We start from the raw sequence: 13,737 nt of genomic DNA on the forward strand, positions 1-13,737 counted from the left end.
ACCCGCCGGTTTTGAAATGGAGTCGGAAGTGTTGGATGCAAGCAACCCGTATACAGTAGGAGGCGACTACCTGATTCTAGACCAAGACCCATATGAGACCGACATTTATGAAGTTCCGGACCCGGGGCTCCTCAAGGAAGAGAGGGGTGAGGTGGCTTGGGCTCACTGAGGCACAGGTTCTGCCCTCGGGGAATGCAGCGCTCCCTGGGCAGTCTTCTAACTGGGCAGGGCTCCGAGGAGGGCCCTTGGCTGCCCACGACCTCCAGAGTTAGGGACCCAAGACCACACTGTGATGACTTCCACTGCCGGTTCGCAGAGTCGTCATTTTCGGAGCGGGCCCCACAGCTTTTTACCAACAACTCGCAGTGGCAGAACATGGCTCAGAGTGCCCGTGCCCGCCAGCTGTGGCTGCTCCTGCGTACAGGCCTCCAGACCTTTGTGGAAAAGGTGCGGCTCGGCCATGGCATCTGTGTCAAGGCCTCTTTCCTGACCTGGCTCTTACCCTAGGGGTCCCCAGTAGGATCCCAGCCGGGGTCCTCTTGGCATCCCTAGGCAGGTGCCCTGCCTACCCCCAACCCCAGGCCCCCGCCAAGTTCACTGCAGTCTTGTTGATTCTGGCCCATAGGAAAAGAGAGCTGAGCTGCATGTGGCGCGCTTGACGCACGGGCTGGAACCCCTGCGGCGCCTGGAGGTGGCAGCCGGGCTGTTTTCGGTGGCACAGGACCCCGTGGGCAGACGCTTCGTGGTGCTGGACGGTGCAGGCCACCTGCACCTGCACAGAGAGGATGGCTGGGCACAAGAGAAGCTGTTGGCTCCAGTTGCACTTACAGGGCTAGTGGCGGTGCTGGGCCCTCTGGGCACTGTGGGCCGCTTTGTGGGCTGGGGCCCAGTGGGGCTGGCCATACTAAAGTCCGACCTTAGCCTACTGTGGCTGAGTAAGCCAGGGGAGCATGGGGTGCCAGGCCACGAGCCCATCTGCTGCCTGCCGGTGCCAGATCCCGGGCTGCTACTGGTGGCGGAGGCAGGCGGAAGCCTGGTGCTCTGGAAGTTCCGTTCAGGGGGCCGCTGCCTGGTTCCCCACAGGTCACCTCTGCAGCTACCGCCAAGCATCTCGGGTGCGCTTGCGCGTCTGGCTCTGGGGCCTCGGTCTCCCCATCACGACCCATGCTGCTTCGCAGCCTATGGCTCAGCCGTGCTCACCTTTGATCTGCAAACCTGGGCTCTCACAGATGTGCGTCGGAATCTGCACAAAACGTGAGGGGGGCCCAGGGACGGGTGAGGGAGGGCGGAAACCATGAGGCGAGGCTGCGACGGAAATCCAGTCGTCAGAGGTGCAGGTGGGCGCATGCGCGTGCAAGCACACAGCAGTCCATGGGCACACACACGGCAGTTCTGAGTCCACCCGGCCTCCCTCTCACTCCTCAGCACCATCTTCGACCTGGCGTACTGTAAAGAGGTAGAGGCCATGGTGACAGCTTCCCGGGATAGCACGGTGAAAGTGTGGGAGGCTGACTGGCAGATCCGCATGGTGTTCGTGGGACACAGAGGTGCGCTGGGCCACGGTGGCTCCTGAAGCCTGGTCTCCCTCCACCCTGGGCACAGCCCTCTGCCTTCAAGAGCCCCTGGCACAGAATGTCTGCTGCTTCCTTGCCAAGCTTCTCCATCCTGGCCGCGACCCTGACCGAAGGCTCCCCCTTCCTTGGTCCTTGGGACACACGAGTGACACGCGCCCCTCCCGCAGGCCCGGTGACCGCGGTGACCGTGCTCCCGAACACAGCCCTGGTGGTGTCGGCTTCACAGGACGGGACGCTGCGCACGTGGGACCTTCAGGCAGCAGCGCAGGTGGGTGAGGTGGCACTCACCTGCTGGGGCCGAGGCGTGCCGTCGGAGAGTGTGAGCCGTCTGCTGGCCCCCGCTGGCCCGGGCTGGCCCTTGCTCTCCTTGGAGGCCCGCAGCGTGGGGCTGTGGCGTGCGCGGGAGCTCTACTCGCCGTTGGCGCAGCTGTCTGCGCCGGTGCTCCACCTGCAGTTGGCGCCGGCGCTACCCAAGCCCACCGCCCCGCACGTGGCGCTGCCCGCCCGCCTCGTGTGCGCCTGCGCTGACGGCTCGGTGTACCTGGTGTCAGTCTCTGGAGGACGCACCGTGAGCGCGCTTCTTCTGGAGCCCGAGGACTGCGCAGCTGCCGTGGCCTACTGCCTGCCTCGCGAGGCGCTGTGGGTGCTGACGCGCGCCGGACACCTGCTGTGTGCCAATGCAGCACGCTCCCCAATGCGGGTGCTGCGCCGCCTGTGCCCGCCGCCGCCACCCGCGCCCCAGCCCTGCTGCCTGCACCTCTACAGCCACCTCACGGACCCCACCAGCGCGTTCACCAACTGGGAGATAGTGTGCCAGTACAAGGGCGAGCTGTGCCGCGGCGATGTGGCCTGGGCCTGGAAGGACAAGAACCGGTGGGTGCCGCAGCCAGCCAGGGCTGGGCAAGACAACCGGGCCTGTGCCAACGGGCTGTGGTCGCCAATAGGTACCTGCCCGTGGTGGGGCACACTGATGGCACCTTGTCCGTACTCGAGTTGCGCTCCTTGAAGACGGTCTTCCGAACGGAGGCACACAGCCCGGGCCCCGTCACTGCCATCGCGTCCACCTGGAACAGCATCGTGTCCTCTGGTCGGTACCTCTCCCCCCTCCCCCGCCACGCCGGCAGGGGACTCCTTCCCTCCCCAGAGGCGCCACTGTGGCTCCTGCCCGCACAGGGGGAGACCTGACTGTGAAGATGTGGCGCGTCTTCCCCTACGCCGAGGAGAGCCTGAGCCCCCTGCGCACCTTCTGCTGCTGCCACCCGGCGGTGGTGCTCTGCGCCCTTGGCAAGCGCGTCACGGTGGGCTTCGAGGACCCGAACAATGCCACCTATGGCCTGGTGCAGTTTGGCCTGGGCAGCAGCCCTCGCTATGATCACCGGCCCCAGGACGACCCCACCGACCGCATCACTGGTGAGGGGGCAGGGCCAGGGGAAGCCCAGGCCTCCGAATGGCTCTGACCCCTAAAGCTGAGTTCTGGTCCCCAGGCCTGTGCTGCTGTCCCACGCTCAAGCTGTATGCCTCTTCCAGCCTGGACTGCACCATCCGGATCTGGACAGCGGAGAACAAGCTGCTGCGGTGGGCTGGGGAGGGGTGGGGGCAGGGAGCAGCTGCCTGGGTTTCCCGCCTTCACCCTACCGGAGCCCGGCAGCTGGAGGGGGTGCAGGGGTGGCCGGGGCCTTGCCTCTGTTCCTGCCTTGGTGTTCTACTCAGAGAAGCAGAGCTGGACTCCCACCCTGAACCCCCCTCCAGGCTCCTACATCTGAACGGTGCCCCTCAGGCCCTAACCTTCTGCAGCAACAATGGGGACCTGGTCCTGGCACTGGGCTCCCGCCTCTGCCTGGTGGACCACAGATTCTACCTGCCCACATCTTACCTGCTTAAGGTGTGCAGTGAGCACAGGTGGGCGGGGCGGGGCTGCTGTGGGCAGACGAGCTGCCGAGGCCAGGGCTCCAGGCTCCTTTCCCTGTTCAGAACCTGTGCCAAGAGGTCCCTGATGGGGTGGATGATCCTCCACTGCCGCTGACCAGCCCAGAGTCACTGACTGCAGCCCAGCTACAGAGGCTCGCCAACCTGCGTGGGGTGGCCAGCCTCAGGTCTGCTGAGAGGCCTGGCTGAACTGTCCCAGAGGCCTCCACCCGGCTCCCGTGGGTCAGGGCCTGGCCACATGCCCCCACAGGAGACCCCAGAACTCCCAGGCCCCTCGGCCACTCACCGCAAGTCCATGCCAGTCCTGACCATTAATGGTTCCCCACCAGGGGCCTAGGCACCCACCCCGGGGCCCCAGCCCAGCCTCTGCCCTACGCCGCTGGCAATGCCATCCGTGTCCCATGTGCCCCTCCCTGTCTGCAGCACAGCCTTGTGTTTCATCCATCGCCAGACAACAGCTCCTCAGCAGCCAGTGTTGGAGGAGGTGGGGTGGCTTCCAGTGCCCCCCCAGCCCCCAAGCTCAGGGCCCTCCCCTTCAGTCCCTGGGGCAGGCCTGGGATCCCTGCACTTGTCTGGGTGGCACACGACAAGGCTTAAGGAAGAGTGAGCTGACCCCTGACCCCCACCCCAGGACTTGGAAGTCCTGGTTGCCCGGAACCAAGACCTTCAGCAATTGAGACTGGGGCTGGAGAGCCCGGCAGCCCGGCCCCAGCTGACTTGGCAGCAGCGCCAGCAGGCCTTTGATAACTACCTACATCTGATCTACGGCCCAGGCATGCTGGTGAGCATGGGGCCGCCCGGGGCCTCCCTGTGCCCTGGGCCTCTGACCTGCCTGTGTGTCCCGCACGCCTCCCAGGGTCTGGATTCTGAAGCAGAGCCCCAGCAGCAGTGGGGCACGGTGGCCCTCGCAGTGGAAAAAGAGACCTGGGACCCAAGTGCCCAGCCCAGAGATGGCCCTGCTCTCGGGGGCACTGAAGCCCCACCACTGCAGGATGTGGGGACCCTGGGCAGGCGCTTTGCCTGCCCGCCCCGAGTCCCCTTGCCTCTCCCACCCACCTACCGGAGGGTGCACAGCCGAGCATCCCAGGTGAGGCCTCCCACTCCTCCCACCCCTGCCTTCACCTCATAATTCCTACCCCCCACCCTCTGACTTCTTCCGCGGCAGCTACTGGCCCGCTCCTCCCTGAGCTGCGAGCTGGGCCTCAGTCTGGACCTGCAGCTGCAGTGGGATCAGCTCAGCAAAAAGCCTCTGGCCTGGGATCCACCGTCCCCCAACCTGGGGCAGAGCAGGGTGAGGGTCTGGTGGGAGGAGGCTGCCACTGGGGGCAGAGCTGCAGGGACACTGGAGCCCCAGGCCTCTGTCCTGTTCCCTCCTAGACCTCCCTGCTGCCGCAGAGGCGGCCCCAGGAGCTTCTCTCCAACCTCAGCGGCTTCTTCCCTGCCACCATCCATCCTTACAAGGTGAGAGCCCCAGGCTGAGCTAGAGGCGCCTTCCTCCGCAGGGCGCCCTTCTTGGAGACCGCATCTTCCCCTGGCTGTGCACCTTTGTGCCAACTCCACCCTGAGGGCCAGGCCCACCCGCACTCCCCACCCCCAGCCCAGTTTCACGGCTGCTGCTCGTACTCTGGGAACCAGCTGCCAGAGGGCCAGGACCCTGGAGCAGGCTCTGGGGAGGCCAGAGCCTCTGCTGCCTGCCCTGCCTGCAGACACTCCCAGCGAGTGTTGGGGGCGGGGCCTCTGGACTGTGTGTGGGAAACCATTGTCCTGCCCCAAGGGGAGCGGAGTCACTGGGAGCCACCTCCCGACTCTGCCCCCCTCTGCCCCCCAGTGCCCAGACAGACCTAGCCCCTCCCCGACGCTCACGTCTGGCATTCCCCACTGAACCTTCCAGCTACTACTCTATCTACCCAAGCCTCCAGTACACCCCCGGGGGCTCCTACTGCCCCCCTCCCTTTTTTTCTTCTTGGCTGCTGTGCATAGCTTGTGGAATCTTAGTTCCCTGTCTAGGGATTGAACCCTGGCCCTGAGCAGTGAGAGGGAAATCCCTCCTATGGCCCCGGGCTGAGCTGGTGCAGAGCGTGTGGGTGTCAGGGCTCCCAAAGGCTAGCCTCACCCGGACTTCCCTTCTCGGCCACCACAGTGGACTGCACTCTGCCTGTCCTTCTGCCTGACTCTGGGAGGTTCTCTCTTCCTGACTGGGGTCATGAACAGGGCTGTGAGCCTGGCTTAGCTCCCGGACATGGGGCAAGTGCCCGCCAGGGTGGCCTCTGGGGTTGGCGAGTTCAGGCCCTCAGCCCAGCCCACTGTGCCCTGCCCGCAGTACTGGCGGGGGCCCATCCGCTTCCCGGGCTGCGTGCCCAACTCGGTGGTGCTGCAGCAGATGTGGCTGCCCGAGGAGGTCAGCGGCCTCGGAGCCCTCGGCGGACTCTCGGGCAGCCGCGAGAGCAAGGTGAGGCAAGCTGCAGGGCGGGGTCTGCGGGAGGGCGAGCCCCCTCCCCTGTCCCTGGCCTGTGGCCAGGGCCTGGTTCTCGCCTCTGCAGCAGCACAGGGGCCAGGAGGACCTGTGGCTGGTGCGGGGCATCAGGCGGCGCCACACCAAGCAGCAGCAGAAGCTGATCCAGTGGCTGAGGGATGAGGAGGACGAGGACGAGGAGGAGCCGGACCTGGACTGGAGCTTGGAGTCCCCGAGTCCCCCGCACAGGCTGCCCTCCGACCCGCTGCTGGTGCCCGTGAGGCTGCGGGCGCAAGTAGGCATTGGGGGCTGGGCCGGTGGCAGCGCAGGGGCGGCTTAGGGAGGCAGGGTCTGCAGCTGCTGCTGCTGCTGCCCCTAGAGCGCCAAGGACCCTATCCTGAGCCTCAAGGGCACCCACGAGGACACCGCCAAGATCGAGACCTACCTTCACCACCCCCAGTTCCACTATGCGCAGTTGCTCTGGGAGCAGCGCTACGGGCATCTGCCAAAGTTCCTGCAGTTCTTCGTTGAGCAGAACTGGTTCAAAAAGCTCTTCCCCATCTTCACCCTGCAGGTTCGGGGGGGTCTCGGAAGCACGGACTCGGGGGTGGGAGCAGGGGGGCTGGAGCGCCTGGGGTGACAGCAGGGGGCGGGGCTTGGCAGGCCTACCCCAAGATGGGCACGGTGGAGGGCCTGGCCTCGGCATTCATGGACCTGCTGGAGGAGGCCTCCTGGGCTGACCGCGTGCATGTGCTGCGCGCGCTGCTGCGGCTGCTGCCGGACCTCAGCAGAGAGTTCTGTAGCCGGCTGCAGGGCACCCTCCTGCACTTGCTCAACCTGGAGCAGCCCCCCAGCCTGCAGGTGAGCGCCTCGCCCCCAGCTGGCCCCACCCTGCCCCAGGCGCAGGGCACTGATCTCGCTCTCCACCTGCGCTCAGGACCGGGTCCAGAAGCAGTTTGTGATGCTGGCACTGCAGCTGCTCCTGGCGTGCTCCCTGGAGTCTCGCGAGGTGGTGGTGGAGCTGATGTCCTACTTCCTCTACTCGCCAGCCCCCTTCCGGTGAGTCCTGCTCCCGCTGGCCCTCCCCGCTGTGGGAGGCCGCCCACAAACCTCCCACACCTGCTCCAGGCCGGAGCTCCGGAGGCTGCTGGACGGACTCGGCCTTCAGGACCCACAGGGCTTCCTGTTCAAGGAAATGATGACCTGGGTCCAGGGCCCAGACCCCGAGTCCAAGGCCACACTGCGCAGGCGCTGCTGCCAGAAGCTGGAGGAAATGATCCAGCAGCTGCAGGTCTGGGCAGGCGGGGTGGGGACAGGGCTGGGCAGCCTGCCCGTGGAGCCTCTTGTCTTCTCCCCAGGCTTTCCCCAAGTCTGGGGGTGGGGCGGGGAGGGAACCAGGTGAGGCCAGTGGGCTCCTCTCCCTACTCCCTCTCTGTGCCTCCTCCATCTTCCCCTCCCCTGTCCCCATCGCCCAGGATCTTCCTGTACCTCCCCAGGAGGAGGGGAAGGTGGGGTCTCTGCCTTGGACCCTGGTGCACCTTCCCCTAGCTGCCTCTCCTGCAGATGGAGACCATGCAGCTGTCTGTAGCCAAGATGTCAGAGGTGCTGCCCAAGGTCTCAGAGACTTCAGGACTTCACCCCCCTTCTAAAGAGGCCCTGTTGCAGATCTCGATGCTCTCTGGGGCAGCTGGTCACGTCTCTGTGACATCCTCCAATGTCTCCCAGACACCCTCTCTGGTGGTCTCAGCGGGGGTGTCAGATTTGACCACCCTGGAGCCCCAGGCCCAGCAGACGCTGCCACAGCTGCACTTTGCTCGGACCCGACGTGCACTGTCGGAGACCCTGACGCACTTCTGCCTCCAGCCTGAGGTCGTCTTGCGGTCCTCTGCGCCCGCCATACTGCCCCATGAGATGCCGCCGCATGAGATGCCGCCCCATGGGATGCTGCCCCATGAGATGCTGCCCCATGAGATGCTGCCCCTGGCGCAGATGGTCTGGTCACAGTCCAAAATGCTGGACCTGGGGCCCATTGATGCACTCAACTTCTTTTGCGAGCAGCAGTGCATTCGGCAGCAGGGGCCCCTGCCCGAGGAGCCCTACAGCCCACTCCCAGGCCCTCCCCTGCCCCCGCAGTTCTGTGGCATGGTGCTGCCACACTCCCCGGATCCCCGGTGAGCAGGCCATGGGCTCCAGGGTGAGGCTGGGGCAGAGCCTGTGTGGGGCGGCTGAGGCGCTGGCTCAGTCAAGCCCACCTCCCCACCCGACAGGCACGACCGCATCCTCCGGCTTCAGGAGGCCAGGGTCCAGAGGTGTCCCATGAGACTGAGGGGTGAGTGGGGTCAGGGATGGAAATCGGACCCCGGCCCAGCCCAGTTCCTACCAAGCATCCACCCCACACCACAGTCTCACCATCCTGCCGGCCCCCCAGGCCGAATGCTGTCCCGGCTCTGCGTGGACCGTTCCCTGGACAGCACCATCCGCATACTGAAGCTGCCACTGCCTCGGGTGGAATTGCAGCCTTTCCCCCCAGACTGGCCCAGGTCTGCCCGTCCGCTGCCCCCACGGCTCCTGCACCCTGCCCTGCAGCGCTACTTTCTGCCAGATGACACCAACCCTGACAACTACCGCTGACCCAGCGAGTGGCCTTGGCCTGGCCCTGGCTCCCCCTTCCCTCCAGCATGAAGACGCAGCTCTCCAGCCAGCTGTCTGCCCCAGCTAAGGCTCAGGGCTGGAATAAAGTCCAGAGGCCACAACCCTCACACTGAATGCCACCTTCACCTTTGGGGGCCACTGAGCTGGGCAGAGGGTCTGGTGTGTGGTGAACCTGCTGGTGGCCAGTTGCACGTGTGAGGCATGTGTAGGGGCCTGGTGGGGTCTGGGGTGGGACAGGATCTGGGCTGGGGTCAGCACATGTTGAGCAGTGTTCCTGGTGGGGGTGTGTTCGTCTGCCCAGAGAAGGAGCCCATAGCACGGGCATGTCCCTGCTCAGGCACTCAGCCAACCTTTCCTTGTTAGTTACTGGGGTCAGGATGGGCGGGAGATACCAACAGGTGGACCGGGGAGAGGGGAAGGTCTGGGTGGTGGCAGGTGTGTGTGGGGGAACCTGTTCGATGCAGATGAAACCAGGAGTGGTCGGAGCTTTGCTACGTCTAGGCTGGAAAGGAGAAGACTGATGAAGGGGCCCCGCATGCTTTACCCACAAAGCAGTAAAGGGGCAGTGTGTCCTCTGGATCTTTCCCCTCAGTCACCAGGAGATGGACCTTGTCTGGAAGGTGCAGGGTCTCAGAGGGCCTCGGCTTTCTTCTGCGCTGCCGTGCCCTCACCGAGCCCTGCCCCAGCCCCCACTGCGCCCACGTGGGCGTCGGCTGTCAGCACAGCTTGTGTGACGGCCAGTGCTAGCTCCTCACGTCCTGCTGCTGGGAGGCCTGGGCGACGACTTCTTTCCCGCACCATCAGCCTCTGACTTTTGACGTTCCTTTTCAATGGTTTCGTGGTTAAAGTTGGTTGCTCACACCTTCCCCACAAACCCCTACCTTGTTGTGGGGCTTCTGGTGGGCCGCTCTTGATGGTTTTCAGTACATGATGTTCCTTGGGGGCTCAGACAGCAAAGAATCTGCCTGCAATGCAGGAGAGCCCGGTTCAGTCCCTGGGTTGGGAAGATCCTCTGGAGAAGGGAATGGCTATCCACTCCAGTACACTTGCCTGGAGAATTCCATGGACAGAGGAGCCTAGCAGGCTACAATCCATGGGATCGAAAAGAGTCGGACACAACTGAGTGACTAACACTTTCACTTTGGGGCTTCCTTAGTGGCTCAGATGGGAAAGAATCTGCCCACAATGTGGGAGACCTGGGTTTGATCCCTGGGTTGGGAAGATCCCCTGAAGAAGGGAGTGGCAACTCACTCCAGTATTCTTGCCTAGAGAATTCCATAGGCAGAAGAGCCTGGCAGGCTAGTCCATTGGGTTGCAGAGTCATACACAACTGAAAAACTCACACATAGACACACGTGATGTTTTTATAAAGAGGAACTGCGCCCCCTAAAACAAGGATTGGGAAGCCCGTGGTAGTCTGCTTCTATTGGTGTCTCTATGGTTCAAATTATAGAGGCAATAAATGCTTTAGAAAATACAAACATGGGAATTCTGGTGGTCCGCTGGCTAGGACTCTGCTCTCTCACTGCCAAGGGTAAGGGTTCAATCCCTGTTAAAGGAACTAAGATCCCACAAGCCGTGCGGTACGGCCCAAAATTAAAAAAAAAAAAGTTATATATTTTGTGATATTTATATTACAACTATTTACAAAACTTAATACATCACAAACCATGGAATTTAAATGGATGATCTGTTATGGTATGTAGATTTTATCTCAAGTGTGTTAGTCACTCAGTAGGACACTCAGTCTTGTCTGACTGCCACTCTATGGTCCATAGCTCACTAGGCTCCTCTGTCCATGGAATTACATGTTGAATTATATCTCAAGACATAACCAGATGGAACTAGGTCTGCCCCCTGATGCACAGGAAGCCACTTGCGAACACTGGGTTGTGGCGAGGAGGGTGTAGGGTTTGGGCAGGTGCCTATCAGAGAGAACAGGCAGCTCATGTTCAAAAGATCCGAGCTCCCCAAGGCTTTCAGGGGAAGGTTTTAAAGACAGCGTGAGGAAGAAAGTCATGGGTTTCATGATTACCTCACGCACAGTTCTTTGGTTGATAGTGAGGTAACCGGGTGGCGTCACTGCAGGCAGCCTTTTCAATTTTCAGGTTCCAGTTGGTCTGGGGACTAAGTGCTGGTGTTCAGCATGCAGTTAATTTCTTCCACCAGCAGGGGGTTTCGGTATCTGCAAAACCACTCCATGGCTATTGCTCAGGTTATTCTAGCCTTTGTGTAGAAGTCCTTAGCTTTGTTTTATGGCTAAACTATTACTACTTTGTCTTGCTTGACTGCTTTTGTCTTTTCATTTTCTCACTTCTCTGACAATTTTGCTCACTGGTACTTGGCGAAGGCCTAGGAGCCTAAAGGTGGGGGAGTAGAGGTGGGGGACATTCCAGTGGGGGAGGGGGAGTCTCTCCCCCTAGGAAGGCCCTACAGGGTCCTGTTTGATTTCAAATAAAGCTATTTTAAAAAACACACAGAAACCTCCTTGAAGGGGCTTCCACTGACCAAACTGAGGACAACTTGAGGATCAAAATAATGACAGTAAAGTAATATATTTCTTTGAATAAACTAGGAATACATGTGTCTTCTTTGATATAAATAGGTAAAGAGAAAGCTTTTTTCCCTACAATAAATGACAAAATTAGAAAACAGCCACTTGGCAACCATCATGGTAATAAATAATTCAGAGAAAAAACAGTACATGCAAAAACTAGGGAGCGAAAGTTGTTTGAGAAACAGCGTGTTCACACAGTCTTAAAGTATCCTCCCATAAAATACTTATTATATACCAAAAGAAAAAGAGTAACTTGACAGGGAAGAAGCTTGGGCCACTCCACCTTAATTAAGTGATCAAGACAAGCCTCTCCAACAGACCAAAGCCATGCTACCCGATTGGACAAGAAGAAAAGAACCCAGCATCTCCTCCAGAGCACTCCTGCCAGAAAGATACAACCTGAGTCTAGTCAGGAGGCAACCAGCCACATGCAGATCAAGGAATGTGCTCCACAACAGCTGGCTGGGGGCCTGCGTCAAGGGCATGAAGAGCTGTTCCTGCCTGAATGGCACAAGAGGTGACACACAGGTACTGGGGTAACTGGGGTTATCTGGGAATCCGACTGAGGTCTATGGATCAATGCTATATGGGCTTTCCTTTAACTTTAAATCACTTCTAAAGACTTCGGATCTTTTAATTCATCTTAGGAATAGTTAGAAGGCAATGGCACCTCACTCCAGTACTCTTGCCTGGAAAATCCCATGGACAGAGGAGCCTGGTAGGCTGCAGTCCATGAGGTCGCTAAGAGTTGGACACGACTGAGCGACTTCACTTTCACATCTCACTTTCATGCATTGGAGAAGGAAATGGCAACCCACTCCAGTGTTCTTGCCTGGAGAATCCCAGGGATGGGGGAGCCTGATGGGCTACCGTCTATGGGGTCGCACAGAGTCGGACAGGACTGAAGCGACTTAGCAGCAGCAGCAGCAGGAATAGTTAAGGCTCCCTACTGGTGAATTCTAAAGGAAATCAACCCTAAATATTCATTGGAATGACTGATACTGAAGCTGAAGCTCCAATACTTTGACCACCTGAAGCAGGGAGTGAACTCACTGGAAAATACCCTGATGCTGGGAAAGATTGAGGGCAGGAGAAGTGGGTAACAGAGGATGAGGTGATTAGATAGTAACACTGAGTCAGTGGACAGGAGTTTGAGCAAACTCCAGGGGATGGTGGAGAACAGGGAAGCCTGGCGTGCTACAGTCCATGGAGTAACAGAGTCAGACATGACTTAGCGACTGAACCTGGTGATTTTTGTAAATACTTCCTTGAATCATTCAAAGCATGGTCCTGAAGGTGCACATTTTTGCCTCAGTCAAAAGTACCCACCAGAGGGCATCATTTATCTAGATTATCCATGATATTTTAATTCCACATGTTGAGGAATTTTCAACTCTTCTGCCTAGGATCTGTGTGGTTGCCTTAGAGAGGCAGCACTTCCTTGGACTCGTCCACCCTCTTCCTCAGTTTCCAGGGGAATTTCAGGAAAGTTGAGGTTGGGATTGAGGCTATGAAGTCTCTTCCTATTGGTCTAAGGCTCCTGCACCTTCTGACCTGCTGACTCGAGGGGCACACTTCCCTGCAACTGGCTGTCCTGGGCGCTACGGCCCCTCGAGGCTTTGTCCTAGCCCTTAGTGTGAAACAAAAGTAATATCCACCTATTAAGGGGCATATAGCTGTGGAAAAGTAATGCACATAACAAATAACTCAAGAGTCAGGTAACAAATGGGGAAACCCCTACGTGAGAAAAGTAAGGTCTCCAATTAGTGACCCCAGCTTCTACCTTAAGACAATAGAAAAAGAACAGCAAATTAAGCCTGAAGTAAGCAAAAGAAAGGAAAAAGGCCAAAGTAGAAATCAATAAACTTGAAAAAGAGAACAATAAAAAATAAATTAATCCAAAAGGCGGTTCTTTAAGATCAATAAAACAGACAAACCCCTGGCAAGACAAAAGGAGAAAGGAGACACAAATTACCAATATAAAGGATGAGAGAGGTGACACCATGACAGAGTATACACACAGTAAAAGGATAAGGAAATATTATGAAAAACTTTATGACAATTAACAATTTAGATGAAATGGACTAATTAATTAAAACACACAAACTACCAAAAGTAACCCAAGAAGAAAAGGACAACTTGAATGGCCATATTTCTATGAAATGAATTGAGTTTGTAGTTAAAAAACCTTCCCAAAAGGAAAATTTAAGGCTTCACTAAACGTTTACGAAGTAACACTAGGTTTAATTCCCAGGTGGTACAGTGGTAATGAATCCGTCTGCTAATGCAGGAGATGAAAGAGACATTGGTTTGATCCCTCGGTCAAGAAGATCCCCTGGAGAAGGAAACGGCAATTCACTCCAGTATTCTTGCCTGGAAAATTCCATGGACAAAGGAACCTGGCAGTCCATGGGGTCAACAAAGCATGGGATACGACTGGGAACTAGCACCTACGCATGCAATGTTAGGTTGACAAACCCTAACGTAAAATTCATTAAGGAAAGAATACTTTCTCCAATCCTTCTGAGGCCAGCATTACGCAACACGAGGCGAAGACATCACGAGAAAATAAAACT

General features: G+C 58.8%; 1 protein-coding gene across 8 annotated transcripts; it reads left to right on the forward strand.

Annotated features, from left to right (window-relative positions):
- The first annotated feature begins 6 nt into the window (after positions 1 to 6).
- Positions 7 to 8,711, forward strand: WDR97 (WD repeat domain 97). Of its 8 annotated transcripts, XM_006041082.3 has the most exons (23): positions 7 to 146; positions 317 to 447; positions 626 to 1,254; positions 1,426 to 1,547; positions 1,742 to 2,447; positions 2,519 to 2,661; positions 2,748 to 2,984; positions 3,059 to 3,149; positions 3,324 to 3,456; positions 3,546 to 3,667; positions 3,924 to 3,984; positions 4,132 to 4,587; positions 4,666 to 4,791; positions 4,878 to 4,961; positions 5,821 to 5,949; positions 6,041 to 6,247; positions 6,332 to 6,526; positions 6,616 to 6,813; positions 6,890 to 7,011; positions 7,081 to 7,243; positions 7,516 to 8,123; positions 8,220 to 8,281; positions 8,381 to 8,711. In XM_006041082.3, the coding sequence occupies exons 1-23, from the start codon at positions 17 to 19 to the stop codon at positions 8,581 to 8,583; spliced, it is 5,058 nt and encodes a 1,685-aa protein (XP_006041144.3). In that variant the 5' UTR covers positions 7 to 16; the 3' UTR covers positions 8,584 to 8,711. The 8 variants fall into 8 exon arrangements, with proteins under 8 accessions (XP_006041144.3, XP_044784293.1, XP_044784292.1 ...); XM_044928358.1 differs by having other exon boundaries at positions 3,059 to 3,456; XM_044928357.1 differs by having other exon boundaries at positions 3,059 to 3,456; positions 4,132 to 4,281; positions 4,357 to 4,587; positions 8,220 to 8,711.
- The last annotated feature ends 5,026 nt before the right edge of the window (positions 8,712 to 13,737 follow it).

The sequence above is a fragment of the Bubalus bubalis genome, chromosome 15 (genome assembly GCF_019923935.1).
Source record: "Bubalus bubalis isolate 160015118507 breed Murrah chromosome 15, NDDB_SH_1, whole genome shotgun sequence".
Taxonomy (NCBI): Eukaryota; Metazoa; Chordata; class Mammalia; order Artiodactyla; family Bovidae; genus Bubalus; species Bubalus bubalis.

Excerpts from the sequence above, each read along its gene's own strand:
- WDR97 (XM_044928355.1), top strand. The coding sequence starts at position 17 with ATGGAGTCGGAAGTGTTGGATGCAAGCAACCCGTATACAGTAGGAGGC. Across the intron at positions 1,548-1,741 it reads GGTGTTCGTGGGACACAGAG|GCCCGGTGACCGCGGTGACC; the intron begins GTGCGCTGGGCC and ends CCCCTCCCGCAG. Across the intron at positions 2,662-2,747 it reads GAACAGCATCGTGTCCTCTG|GGGGAGACCTGACTGTGAAG; the intron begins GTCGGTACCTCT and ends CTGCCCGCACAG.